Below are 14,882 nucleotides of genomic sequence, written 5' to 3'. Positions count from 1 at the left end.
TTATGTAACATCAGGTTTGGTTAATGATATGATTATTTTTTTGTTCTAAATGATGCAAATTTGTTTAACTCCAAAATGGATTTTTTCTGAGAATGGAGATTGTAAAATAATAGTGTGGCTTTATAATTAGGGTTACCATGATCATTCACGGGCAGAACTCCTGGAAAATAGGATTTTCCTATTGAAGATCTCCATACTCAATGAGAATTATTCACCCTATTAGAGAAGGTATAGGCATTGCAGATAATTAGGATAATGTCTGTCATTTAGCACTTTGTAGGGAGCCGCTTGTTAGAAACCACTTTGTGTATTTAATTTAATCCTAAAGGAATTTAATGAACCTTAGAGAGGGGACTTCATGCTGATAATTGCATAATAACCTGTTTTTATGCCAGACACTTAATGGCTAAGGGGTTATCATTAAATCAAATGTGTATTAAGCAGTCCTGTTCTATAACTGTCTTTCTAAGATGTTCTCTCAGGGGTTATCATTTGTTGACTACTTAAACAGCTGCCTCTATTCAACATTTTAGCTTCTTTATTGGTTTGTTTTCAGAGCTATTTTTTCTCTTGAAGGAGTCAAAGAAAAGTCTCTTTCTGTTGGTATATTTTAGATAATTCCCAAAATAATACTGGAAGTGTTGAAGCACTTTACATGAAAATAGCCTTCATATGGGAACTTTGCTTCAGGTTTTAGTGAAACCACAACCTCAGTTAGGGTGTTTGTTTATTGCAGATTTGTCTTAGAAGTGAGGACCATAGACTAACATGTCATTTTTTAATCTTCTCTTTTAATTTAGACTACTGAGCTGTAAATTGAAAGGAAGATAATTTCTGCTTGTGGAGGAAAAGAAAGGTGAATAACCTCAATGGAAGACTCTCAGGATCTAAGTGAACAGTCAGTAAGTACAAATGTTGCTAAATTGAGTGGAATAAATTGAACTCTGTTCAGCCAAGTTGTGTGAAAGGATTTTACTTTGGATTTGAAAATTATAGTAAGATCTGGGGAAATCTTCCAAGCTCCTAGTTTAAAACCTTTTTGTTTGTACATTTAATGAGTTGTTTTAGTCTTTTTTCCCTGTTAAAAGGAACAAGATCTTTGTTATGTAAGATTTTGCTGAACTACAATCGTTGGAGGGATATAATTAAGCTATATTGGAAGAATAAAATGTTAGAAACATGCACAATGGTATGCCTTGTACAAATAAGTGCATTAAAATGTATCTCCATAGTGGTCTGTCAGTTTTTCCAAATCAAGGGTTACCAAAAACAAGCAAACTATTTCAAATGGTCAGACTGGCAGATGACATACGCTAATTTTTTCAGGATTCTCTTGGATTTCAAGAAGGTTGTGAGAATTGGTAGTCTATCCCCTGTCCCATGTCAGACACAGATTCTTCTTTTCACTGATGACATTGCTGGGAAAAATGAGGTGGACATTTCTTCTCGTTTTTCCTTTCTTATTTTTCCTTGCCTTTAAGGATATCATCTTCAGATCTCCTCACCACCAGACTGCAGTTCTGAGAGGACAGCAGGCTCTGAGCAAATTCAAAACTATCTGGGCTTGCCATCCATTGAATTGGGCTTTTTAGCATCTTAATTTTCTGCTGTTTCTTACTACTTAAATAGGGACCCATTTTGCCATGATCCCTACAATTCTCAGGTTGGACTTAGTGTACTAAAGATGAACAAAGGCATTTAGGATTTCTATTTCTGACATGCCAAAGGAGGTTATCCATGCAATAAACTAGTTTGAATACATATATATACTTTTTTAATTTTTTTTTTTATAGAGACTTTTAGGGGTAAAACAAATGCAAGGAAGTGGGAAGAGTTGCATGTATTTCTAAAATGTCAGTAACTTTCTTTAATAAGGAGTACTTTGCTCCTGGCTGGGTAGCTCCTATCTGAGACTTTATCTTGGACTTGATTTTTATTACTGATTTTAAATGGTGCAGGACTGGAAAGTCTTAACAGTGTCTTAAGTCCCCATGGTGGCACTACCTGGGGCAGCTGCACATATTTATGTATTTAAAGTGTTCCCAAGCAAAACTTTAGAGCCTGTAAAAGCTACATGGCTTCATAATTTAATAAAGTTTTATAAAGGTCATAAAAGATCAGGCAGAAGTTCATCTCTTGTGAAACACTTTTTCTGTGGAGTATTCATAATGTGGTTATTAATAGGAGGTAGATGAGCCGGTTTAGCTTACTGCAAAAACATCTTTCCATAGCAGTTAAAATGTTTTTGCAACACTGGATGCCTGATAAATACATATTTTAGAAGCAATTTTACTACCCCATCATAGTATAATCTCTGTAGTATTTCTTGTAATTCCTACATAGCTTTATGCTACATGTGAAAATGGTCTGCAGATTACCAATTGAGGTGAAATCTGTGCTGTGTTGCATATGAAGGAAGGTAGTATTTGCTGTCTTTATGCTAATGTCACAGAAAGTCATGATTCCAGACAAGTTTATTCTTCTTACTCTTCACCAACAGTGTCAGAACTTGAAGGTAATGGGTGGGAGAGCCATTTCATCACTCCCTGTATCCAGGTGGACACTGAGACTAAAATCTCACCTAGAGCTTGGGCACTGTCCTGTGACTTGTGTGAGGTCTGTCTGCCTAGAGCAGGCACTAATCCTTCATTTCCAACTTCAAAAGCCATTTCACTGTTACATCATGGTTAAACTCCTCTCTTAGCCAATTTTCAAAAAAGAAAATAGCATCTCTGGCTTAGTTCCTTAAAAGCCACAGGTCATGTCTGTGGGCTAAAGATCCCAGGAAGCAGGAGGTTTTGGTGGTTTAAACTCTAAGGTATCAGATGTATCTGCTTAAAGTGCAGCTGTGCTGTTTTGAACTGGTTCATGCATTTTATACTGGTTAGCTCTGGGCAGTTTCTGCCCATCAAGCAGGATTTCTAATTCTTGATGTGTTCAGGGAGCATAAGTACTTCGTTCCAGCCTCAAAATTTCTTTTGGGAGTTAAATGCATAATATTTAGATCATGAAAATTCATGGAGCATAAGGATCTAGCCTCTGTTGCATGTGTATTAGATTGTGTGAATAAGCATGAGTGCGAGACCTGTGCTCAAACTTGTGCTGGTGCCTTGGCTTCAAATAGTCTAGTCCTTGGTTACTTCAAAGACTGCCTTTCTCTGCAGCTGGCATGGGTTAGAAGGTGTTTGCTTTTGCATGGTGTGTTTGATGGACAGTTGAGTTTTCTAAAGAGAAAGATTCCTTTATTGAATTAATTTCCCAGGGAATTCTGTTAAAGAATCTTTCATCCTTGGGAAAAGAAGCCAGGCACTTGGTATAGTGAACAAGAATAATTTTCAGGTTTTTATTTAAAGAAAGGAAATTATTCTAACTTTTGAGAGTAGATCATCCTCCTGAAGCATGATATACTGTAGTGTGGCTTTTATTCTGACAGTCTTCTCTCTAAGTTTTAGATCACTATTATTTTTTTATCTCAAAAAAATACACCAATAAGAAATGATTGGTTCTGTGATTCCTATCCTGAAATTATGTCAGTTAGGTGAAACTTATATCATCATACCTAAGAGCAATTTCACAGCATCTCTGTTGCCACATGAGAAATAAGTTATTTCCCTTTTATCTCAGTGCAACTACTGCATGACCATACACTGCTTCAGGAATGTGTGTTCCTCCATTCTCTGAGCCTCTGAAGAGTTGTGTTTGACTGAATTGAGCAGCTGCTGTTTTCTGAGATGTCACCTTTATTAGATGTTTTATATATATATATATATATATATGCATAAACGTTATGTCAGTAATTTATTTGTTTTTCCTGTTTTTGACCAGAAGTCAGTCTACTTGCCTGATTGTTGTGCTGTAGAGCCTCTGTAGCGGGAAACCTCTTGTGCCCCCTTTCCTCTGCCTTCTCCTTGTTGGCAGAGGTGGGGGAATCAAGTCTTAATCAAGATCATTCAGTGAGAAAAAGAGTCAGAATCAGAACAGAATGTATTATATTTTGGCTTTTCTGTCTCTACTCACAACTGAATAGCTCTGCTTTGAGGACCAGCAGGAAAATGATGCAATTTAGTAGCTGGTGCAGAGGCGAGCTGGAATCCATCAGGTGCAGTGGAGATCCAGTGGATCCTTGCAGCTGGCATGGAGCAGTCTGGGATGAGGCCTATCATGCCACTGTGCTTTCTAGGGTGGGTGTGTGTCCAAGAAAACTAACAACTCTCTTTTTCTTTCCAATTCAGACACGAAATATATTTGTACATCCATGCATGGGATTTTTTTTTTTAATTTATGGGAAGGCTCAGTTAATAGTATTCTGAGTCAAAAAGAGGAAAATAGTAATATGTGTATTGCACAGATAGAAGAAAATAACCAAATGGTCCTTTTCATTTTCTGGTGTGAGGTTTGTCTCCAGGTGCAGGCTACTACTTAGCAAGTGAAAGAATACTTAAAAGCACATTAATTGGTCTTACATGGACAGATGGAGCTATGTTAGAAGTTCTATTTGTTTTGAAATGGAAGAGGAGGAAATTTTACAGATCTTGTATTTATGAAGAGTCTATCAATAGGGAGACAAAAGTTTTTCCAGACTGGTCTTGGAGATGATAAATAAAAAATAAATAGTTCTCTGCCCTGCTTCGGTATAGCAGACACACTTAGGGTTTTGAGAACTACAGGTTTACACTCTTTATTTTGTGTCTTTAAGTCATCATTTTCTGTTCAGTCTGTATTAGTAGAGGAAGAACAATTTGGCTGCTAACTTGTTAGTTTAGGGTTTCAAAGGGCCTTATTAGAAACTGGTGTAATTTCATCCCCTGGCCCTTTTATATAACAGACTGCATGTTTAGATTACTTCATTTAAACCTAGAATTAAACAATAGAGTGCAGTGCTGTAGGACAGGACACTAGCAGCTGTGAAGCTAAACCTGAATGAACAGGTTTTTATTTTTGTGACATTTGGACAATCATCCCCCTTGTGCCCTGGGTAAGTTATTTGCTTTTTATCAGATTGTACAGACTGTTATATCTGTTACTTGCATTTATGGCCCACTTGCAGATGGACAATCCTTGGCAACCTTTTTTGGACAGTGTTGTTTCCCCATTTTTGTTTTGTTTTAATGTGTGAAGCTGTCAGATGTGATCCCTTTGCAGATCAGTTTTCAGCTGTAGCTACTTCTCTGTTGCACGAGCCCTGTACCTGCAGCATTTAATCTTCCCCACATCTGGGGTGGGCAGCCTGCTAGCACTTTGGCTGGAGCTCATTGCAAAGAAATAAAAATTAGTTTTAACTCTTTATCTGAATTTTAAAATGCTTTGTTTCACTGTTCTGCATTGCAACACGGCATGTTGTGGTTCTTATCTCTGTTACATCAGTATTAGCAGGACTTGGAATATTACAGGCAATTTACCTTCTCAGGTTAGCAATGTTGCTTGAAAGAGATGTGGAACTTATCTGGTCTGGCTTCTAGTCATGAAATGCTGGCAGTATGCACAAATATTTCAGTTATGAAAGCAAGGAACGTTTAAGATAGGTAAATGAAGAAATTATGGATGTAGTAAGAAAAAAAATAGTTTTCTTAATGAGTGATTATTTGCTTTTAATTAAAATCAGTCATTGAAGAAAAATGCCATAACTTCAACTCAGCTGTAATAGAAAATGGTAGAAAACCAGGCTGCCTTTTTGAAGGTTTATTTCAAAATATTTTTGAGAATTGCTTAGGTATTTTACTACCTCCTTTCTACAGACACAGTAAGGTGTTTGCCATAGAGGATCCAAAATTGTCACCCATTTTGAATTACAGTAGATAAAGAATAAAATGTAACACTATAATTCCTCTTCTCTCATCTAACGGGAATTTGAGGTAGAAACATCAATGTTGTTCTCTCTCAGTGTAAGACCTTTACATATGACATAGCTTCTATGACACACACTTTTTTTTGCTCTTTCCTTTGTGCTCTACCACTATAGCATTCTGTCATTTCTGTACACTAATCCACCACTGTTAAATTTGAAGGCACTTTTTTCAAATTACATAGTAGTTCTCTATATATTTTATTTCTGTCATTTGCCAAATGGGACAGACCAAATGAGACAGCACTCAGAAGCAATTAATGCATTTTGACATGCAGAATAAACTGAGTAGACTTGTGTGTCATGTGAAGTGCATATCATTGGAGAAATAGTTTGGCATGAAAGATACAAATGTTCACTGTTGACATGCATGTAATAGAAATGTGCATTTTTTCTGAGTTAATTAAAATTCTAATTTGAAAGCATGTTTCTTTAAAAGCTAAGTAAGCAATCTCTTAAAAATGTATCCAAGAGGATTTTACAGAATAATATCCATGGCTTGTAAACTTGCAGGATGGGATGAGAAGAGGGGTTGGCAAACAGAAATGCTGCTGTCATTGTCACTGTCATGTTTCTTCTGGTTCAGCTCTCTTCCTGTCTCCTGGAAGATGTTAGTGTGTCAGTATCAGAGGTTTAAATGGAAAGACACTGTATGGGCTTCATTTAATAACAAGGAAAACCAATAAAAGAAAATGTTCTGCTGTCACACACTGTCCTTGGACTGCTGACAAGGACTGACACATAGCTACTATATAGTTTGTTATGGCTGGTATTTCTCCAGAGAGGCTCCAGAGAGGCCCCAGACTAGAATTTTAGGGATAGAACTATTTGGGAAAATTGCCACTGCCATCAGCTACATGAACTTTCCTCAAGGTAGATACCATCTTCTTCTCCAGGTGTCTCCAGGGTTGCTGGAGCATGAAATTTTCTGTTACTGGTGATGCTACAGCCCTGATGTGATATGGATAACAGAGGTGATAACACCACTAGAAAAAATAACAACAAAAATTTGCAGATGGAAAAAAGTTGTCAAAGCCTAAAAGCAGGGCCAGTTTAGACCTTCTTTGTATCTTCCACAAGGACCTAGTCACCTAAAAAAAGGTTTGTATCTGTGCATGTGTACATGCATGATTTGGAACATGTGAGTCAGTCTAATAAAAGTATTATCTCTCTCGATAAATGTTGCTTTTTTAGAATATATCAGATTCTGACAGACACATTCTAAGCTCGGCAGATGAATTTTTCTTGTAGGATATGATAGGTGTTCAAGCATTTAAAATACCACATTTATAAATGCTATACTTCTGGTTGATTTGAATATTGAATTTTAACTTAGAATTACTCACAAAATTTCCAAAAGTGTCCACATCTGACCTATCTGTGAATGCAAAATGGAAATACAAGTTTCCTTAGCACAGAGATTGTACATCATCAGCTTAGGGTTCTGATTTTGACAATGTCCAGATCAAGTTAACATGTTCAGAAATACTTTCTTCTTCAGTAAAAAGGGGTCAGGGTTTTGTAATGAAAGCAAAATATTCAACAACATGACAGTAAATTAATCTTCTCTAGCTTTTTCATTTTGCAAGGCTAAATGCCCAGTGCCTTCATGCCTATTAAATAACTAAGTCTACATTTTCACATGAAAAGCATGGTTTACACTGAACATACATTAGGTTCCACTCATTTGATTATTATAAAAAGTCCAGATGCAGCAGTGTGCTGAAGAATGTGTGGGACTTAGGGGATGTGATTAAGCCCACTTAAATCAATGGGATTTTTCATGTGCTTTAAGTTAGGCATGTGCTTAAATACTTTTCTGGAAAAGACTTGGAAATACAAAATGAAGGCAATAATTTCAGAAATATTTTACTAGCAAATACATCTGGATGATTTGTGGCTGTGGCTAATATTTATTCAGCATCATGTAACAGTCATGGTTTCTTTCTTCTCCTTATAGTAGTTTTTATCTGAGCTCTACCTACATATCCAAGTGGTTGACTTGCAAATTAACTTGTATTAAAAAAGAGAAGAATGACAGGGAGAAATATTAAATAATTTTTAAATGATAAAATTATGCTTGGCAAAGAATCTAATTTCCTATTTTATAAAGTATGTTTTAAACACATTGGGCACATTAAAACACACTCACATCCTTGCCCTCTCTTATATTTGGTTAAATCTTTAGCAATGTGAAGAGGACATTAAAATCAATGAAATGTTTTGGCTACACTGAATGGAAGTAGTTTTGCCATAATATAACTTAAGGCAAAATTTTTCCCATTGGAATAACAATTTGAAACTCATGTTGTTTATTTATTTATTTATTTATTTATTTATTAGTTAAAGAATTTATTTTAAGAATTGTTCATGCTCCTCCAGGCTCTTAAAAGGAACGCCTAATGCTCTATGAGAATATTGTCATGGCAGCCTCCTTTGCCTTGTGTCAGCACTTGAACTTCAGCAGTAATTGTGCTTTAGTCAAAGAGGTCACCAACCCAAATATGAAGCCGTTTGCATGTGAGAGACCCACAGATTTGTGTTGGAGTGCTACTTTTACAAAGGCAAGCTCTAGGGGAGAAACTAAGAAACTAGGTGTGTTTAAGTGGACACTGAACAAACCTCTTCTTAAAGGTGGCAGCAAATCTAGTTTATAGTATCGCTCCCTTTCTTTTTTGTGTGTGATAACAGCAGAGGAATGGATGTTAGCTGACCATGATATTTTTATTCTTTTTTGTTGTTGTTGTTGTTGTTTTGGTTCTGAAAACAGTGACTAATGGGATTTCTGTCATGAAAAAGAGCATCTTTTATAGTTCAGGTCTTTATTGTTCCTGATTTTGTGAAACCTTACTTGGCTTTAAATTTTTAGTCTTTGATCTTGGGCCACGTGATTTTTTTCTTTATGTGATTCAGTCAAATTATACAAGAGAAGGAGCTAAAGCAAGCATCACTTATTTCTGAAATGAAAAATAATGTTTATCCTATTTTAGTTAGCAATGCTGTTAAAAAACTGTACAGGTTTTCAAGTTTCAGTTTGTGACGCACTCACCTTCCCTGTGGAACTTCTCATGGCTTGCAGTGAAATGTGCTGGGCCACCACCTGAACTTTTGGGGATTTATATAATAACAGCCCACAGCCTGGGAGCTTGGTGTTGCTAGACAAGGCAGTGTAGATACTAAATTCCATCCAATAAAAACTCTATTCTTGTAGTCCAAAGCCCAGTCATCTGTGCTTTACCTGTTTTTCAGGGATCCTTTTTACTGACTCTGTGCAAATAGGACTTGTGCTTTTACCTGCCCAGATAGGATCAAGCGTGAGAAAGAACTTCTCACTAAATGGTGATCCTCACAGTGGCTCTCGAGCAGTTAGGAAAACCTCTTCTAATTCTTTTTCCATTCATTCAAATATTCTTACTCTGTAAAAATTCTTCCAGCAGCCTGTGCCTTGAATACAGCATGTTGCTTTCCCAGCAGTTCAGGCCTTTGTTTGAGTGGATTAGGCTGTCATTTCCTCTCCTCCTTTGTGGTTTTTTTTTTCTTTCAGTTGTGAGATAAACTTGATAGTATGACAATTTTTGAAACAGTGAAATTAAAATAATTCTGTAATGAAATGTGTGGGGTGTTTCTATCATTCAGTGGGTTTTACTGAATGATAGAAATACCAGAAATGATAGAAATCAGAGGGAGCAATGTGTTCTGTAGTTAATGGTTAGTTATATTGGTGTCCTCTGTTTTGCTTCAATCACTATTAACTGCATTTATGTAAACAGCCTGACCCTGACAGCCCCTGATGCATTAGGGGCACCTGAGCTTCCCTTGCTTTCCCTGGTTGTCATGGACCATTCCAGAAGGCTTTTAATTTCACGGACTGGATTCACTCAGCCTTCACTGCCCTGGACACAGGAGCCTCTGTTCTCAGGGAGAGTGAATGCTGTGCACAGTCAGTCAGATGCTGCATACAGGGGTACAAGTGTTCAGGACCTTGAATCCAGCTACAGTTTCCCTTCACATACATTTAATCAGTTTCTAATACACACCCTGAGCTACTGGTTTTCAGCTTCCATTATCTATCTATTATCTAGTTTTCAAGAGATTAGTTACTCAGGCTAAGCTCAAGTCATTAGCACATTCACAAGTTCAGTTCATGCTAAACAATCTTAAGAGCTGTATTTGTTAACATCTTTCTGTATGTGCTTTTTCTTCCAAGTAGCAATAGTGGTTGTGGTGGTGCTGGAGGGCTATGGACATGCAGACATCCTGCTGTTTATCCTGTGGTCTAACTGCTTGTCTGCCATGTTCTCAAATTCATTGCCTGGGTTAAACAGCTTTGATAGAGTTTTAGTGGGTTTTTACTGCATCAGTGTAAAACTGATAATTAACTTGTAGCTTTTGTAGTGTAGCACCTGCATCTAGAATTTTAAAAGAATAAAACTAATTTTATCCCCTTATCCCATAGCTTTGAAGGTGCAAGAGTGAGTTTGTCATTTCAAATGGAATACTTATTAATAACTGTAGTAAATGATGATTTAAACCATACTCCTTGGGGCATCACAAGTGAAAATCATAGGCTTTTAAGAAGCTGATTCCATATTTCATTTCATGCATAACTTGGTTTTAAGTCAAGGAATCCAGAGTTTAATTAACTGAAGGAATATTAGACATTTTCCTTGCAAGAGAGTAGAATTAATCTGAAGATAACTGCAAGTTGAAAGTAGAAGCAGAGGAAATAGTCCTTGTAGGATCAAGGGCAGTTATGTGATGCACCATTGCCTGATTGTTCATAAACCCTTCAGTTCTTTCTTCTTAGTACTAAGGTTCAACGGTATTCAATTTTGATAAAAGCAAACACATGATTGATCTGAACTTCCCAGGCTGAAATAATACCTAATTTTAGATTTAGCAGGGTAGAATTAGCTAGCATTTTGAGAACTTTATACTGAACTATATACTGAAAATCTCTCAATACATGCAATAAACAGTATTTTAAAATATGTCTGTGGAAGCAGATGCATTGCAATAATGTTACACTTCATCTGCTTTTCTGATGCTGCTGGATATCTTCTGTTTTGCTCATTAACCATATAAAGAGTTCTGTCGAAAGTCTTGGTGTTGAGCTGTGATAAATAAAACTGAATCATTGCATAACAAGACATCCTACCGAATATAATAGATTTGAAGAAGTGATTTGTTTCCAGTTGATAGTCTATAGATCTGCTTTGTATTTTTGTCTAAATACCTGTGTATTGATAAAAGAAGACTTAGAGTTGCTTAAAATATAGGCATATAGAAAATTTTGTAGCAATGCAGCTGTAGTTAACCGGTTACATTTACAAAAATTGAATGCAAATCTAGAACCTGATTCCAACATAGTTTTGGAGCTGTAAAATTTACCTATTGTTGAAAGCCCATCAGAAGGGTAACAAGCAGAGCTGCCATCCAAAAAGCTTATGTCAGCACTTAAAAAGAGTAGGAGGAAAAAAGTATGTTTAGATTGTGCTAATCACTACTTTCATGTTCTGTGGTGTATGGGAAATTGTGCATTTTTTCAGACAAGGAAATCTTGATGTGGTCACCATGCTAAAATATATAATGATCAACACCAGAATATAATGGTCAGGAAGCTTGTAGTACATGCTCCTTAATGGATGAATTTATTTCTCATGCCTACCGTGCAGGTCAAAAAGACCTTTCTAAAATTTTGTGTCTACATTGAGTTCCATTTGTAATTGCTCTTGCAATAATATTCAGTCATTACTGAAGATATGACCTGGTTGTGGATCTGCAAATCAAGCTGCAAAATACAGCATGCTTACCTGTAAGAGTATGGAGCTGAGAAATAAATGTAATTATCCCAGGGGCAGTGCTATATTCCTTGCTGTCTGGTTTCACCTAACATGATGTGCACTGAAAAGGAAGGATGCCAGATGGTTGGGAAAGAGCTGCAGCCCAGCTTCTTTAACATCACCAGTTACAGAAATCCATCTGGCCTATGCCAGAGCAGGAGCTGACCAACTATCTGTCCTGTGATTTCCAGCAGTCTCAAGGGATATTCTTGAGGTATTGAGTGAATATGTGATGTAGTGCCTAACTAGGAACACTGGAGCATTTCAAAACATCTGAAATTTTCAGCTGAGTGCTTCACAGTTCTCAGAAATTATTCTTGCTCATAAAATGGTTTCAGAAAATGTTAAGAAAAAATATCAACATCTGTAATACTTATCTCAGTTCTCTTCGAAAATTTACATTTTCATAGAGGAAATAATCAATGGAGAGTATACATAGGAATGCATGGGTTATGGGTGATTTTCCTGCAAAATTTCAGTGCTGAAAGAAAGCAAAAGATGGAAAATAGCTTCCATGGGGAAAAAGATAACCAACTGTGTAAATGATGAGTGTGAGGATACTTCGACCAAGTATATACAGTAATGTAGAAAAGTAAACTGCAGCAATGCTGCCTGCTGGGGTGAATAATACAGACAGGGCTCCTTGGCTATTGGTTTTACTAAGCCACTGTGTTTACTCTTCATTTTTTATACTTTTCAGTGCTTCTGCTGTAGCAAAATGTCAAAGTGCCATGACTGAGTAATACTTGAAAAATGAAACGGATGTCACCTAGGAGAGGCCCTTGGAACATTGTCTGATGTTTGGAGCTAACTTTGCTGTTCCTAGTATTCACTTATCCTTTACTACTAGCTGCTGGGAGAGAATGGGAGAATAAGTCCCTGCTATTCTGCTGCTGCTGAGTGGTAGCTTTTGAGCTTAATCTTAACAAAAAAATGTATCTTAGACAATCAAACCATTATAAAAGTCTTGAAGTTCGTTAGAGGCAAATATGTTAGTATATGTAGAGAAAATCTCTACATCTAACAAATATGTTAGTATATGTAGAGAAAATCTCCAGCTGGTTAGCCTTTATTTTAGGTTGGGTTTTTTGGTTTTTTTTCATATCTTTCCTTGTGTCTTTCTCGGGGGAGCATAAACAGTTGCCCTTGTAATTCGGGGTCAGAAAATAGTCTTCAACAGACGCCGCAGTGCAAAGCAGGGAAGGAAGGTTTGTGTGTACATTTGTGTAAAGAAAGGTGTTTTATGTGGTGATAAAAGACCTCTTCAGTAATCTTTTCTACTTTTACAAATACTGCTACAGAGATAAGGCCTTTGTACTTGGCTACATAGAGAGATTACTGTCATGGGAAGACCCAAAAAGTTCCTGCCATTTTCTTCCTCTTCTTGGTCTACAGTAAGATTTGTCCAGCTGGGGGAAAGGACTGCACTGTCTTTTCATTTATAAATGTTAGTAATCTCACCTGGTAAGTTTGCATGTATGATTTTTCTGCTTTTCCAGAAGAAAATGCCTCCATTCAAATTAGAGAAGCCCAATGAGTGATTTACCCAATTCCAGACTAAGGTATGCTTGTGAGTTTGAGTACATGAACTCCACTGGAACTTGGCTTTATTCCCAGGGCTTCCCATTTAACATCATATGGTACATACTGTGAAGGTATAATTCCCTGTAAGTCAGAGACTTAATGATGTCAGATTAAAGGGGAAAAGGGACAAAAGATCCATCTTAGAAATTAAGAGAGGCTGTAGCTGCCTTCCACATGGAAAGCAAATGACGGAATAAATCATTCTTGCATTCCTGGAACAGACTGGACTACTCTGCATTAATAAAAAGTGAATACAAAAAATGCAGTAATGGTATAGATGGTGTAGATGTCATGTGGGCTTGCAACCATCCTTCAACTTTTTTCTGCTTCTTGTACTTCTCTTAGTTGCCTGAAGAAAGCTACTAATACACAGTATTCTAATGACAGTATTTACTAGAACACAGGAGATTACTGCTGTGCTTTCTCTGCTTAGCACCCACACAAGAGATGTATAGCAAAGAAGATGAGCCTTTTTGGTGCAGAGAAGTAGAAATCATTGTGGCACAATTAGCATTAAAGGGTCCTGGTTTAGGTGGTATAATAAGAAAGCAGGGAAAATATGTGTTTGTTCCATCCAACCATCTTTCTATCCCTCCATACCATATAAAGAAACAAACTTTTCACACTTGCTATCAGTGTAAATATTTTGATGTATAATATTTAGTGGAGATGGTTTGAAGATTTTTTTTATTAATTGGTTTAACATCTGTTGCATCTCTGACGAAAAAGTCACTGTTTAAATACTGAAGTATGTTAATATTTTAAATATTGAATTTTGATAAACCAGTAAACATCTGCTAACTCAGTAGAAAATTCTTGACCATCAAAATAACAGTAAACAAAGAAACAAAATACATGGTAACCAAAGCAAACCCTAGAAATCCTTCATTGTAGTATGAAGTAGAACTAGCAAGTATGTGTGCTTTACGTGCCAGTGTTTTGTAGTTCATACTGGAAATATTTGTCATTTGAGCAAATTCAACCTAAGGATAAGAGAAAATCCAGCAAATTTTTTGAAATGTAATCAAGCATTTCTGCATTGCAATAGCATGTGTGCCCAGCATGTATCTGTAAATTCTTGCTGTGTCTGTATTTTGGCTAGTAAGAGAAATTGGTGCAAAGAATGAGTTGAAGAGAATCATGAGGAACAATGGAAATTCAACCCATAGTATTTGTAATTAGGATGGCTGTAGGATGTGATGGGCTTTGAGCACCACAGAAGGAAACAACCTCAAACAGAGAAGCTGTTAGACTACAGCCTTCATATTCAGAGAAGAGGAACTTCTTCATCCTTACTTGCCATGCTACAAGCACAGAGTAAAGAAGCTGCTGCATGATTGCATGGGTCTGTGGCTGGATACATGATCCTTTAGAGATCCTTCAGTGATTGTTGCACGATGATAAGTAAAGCCTTTGGAAACTCTTAAGTCAGACTGTGGTAGCAATGCATTAATTGGTGCACAGACTTTGCAGCCCTCTGCCGTTTCTGTCCTACCTACTTTTCACATTGCTGTGACTTGAAGAGAACCTTGCTTCTCTCTCTGAAGTACATCTGCAGCCCTGGTGTTCTGCTCAGGTTATGCACACCTTTCCATTACACAGGGCTGGGTTGG

At 36.8% G+C, this 14,882-nt stretch overlaps 1 protein-coding gene across 1 annotated transcript in view; it reads left to right on the top strand.

Moving 5' to 3' along the window:
- The first annotated feature begins 799 nt into the window (after positions 1-799).
- Positions 800-14,882, top strand: part of EYA4 (EYA transcriptional coactivator and phosphatase 4) — a 121,343-nt gene continuing 107,260 nt past the window's right edge. Inside the window, exon 1 of the mRNA XM_050971885.1 lies at positions 800-902. Within this exon, the coding sequence (XP_050827842.1) occupies positions 870-902 (33 nt within the window). The 5' untranslated portion in view covers positions 800-869. The remainder of the gene's footprint in view (positions 903-14,882) is intronic.

Source organism: Serinus canaria, chromosome 3, assembly GCF_022539315.1.
Source record: "Serinus canaria isolate serCan28SL12 chromosome 3, serCan2020, whole genome shotgun sequence".
Lineage (NCBI taxonomy): Eukaryota > Metazoa > Chordata > Aves > Passeriformes > Fringillidae > Serinus > Serinus canaria.
This window is presented reverse-complemented; position numbering and strand designations above follow the sequence as displayed.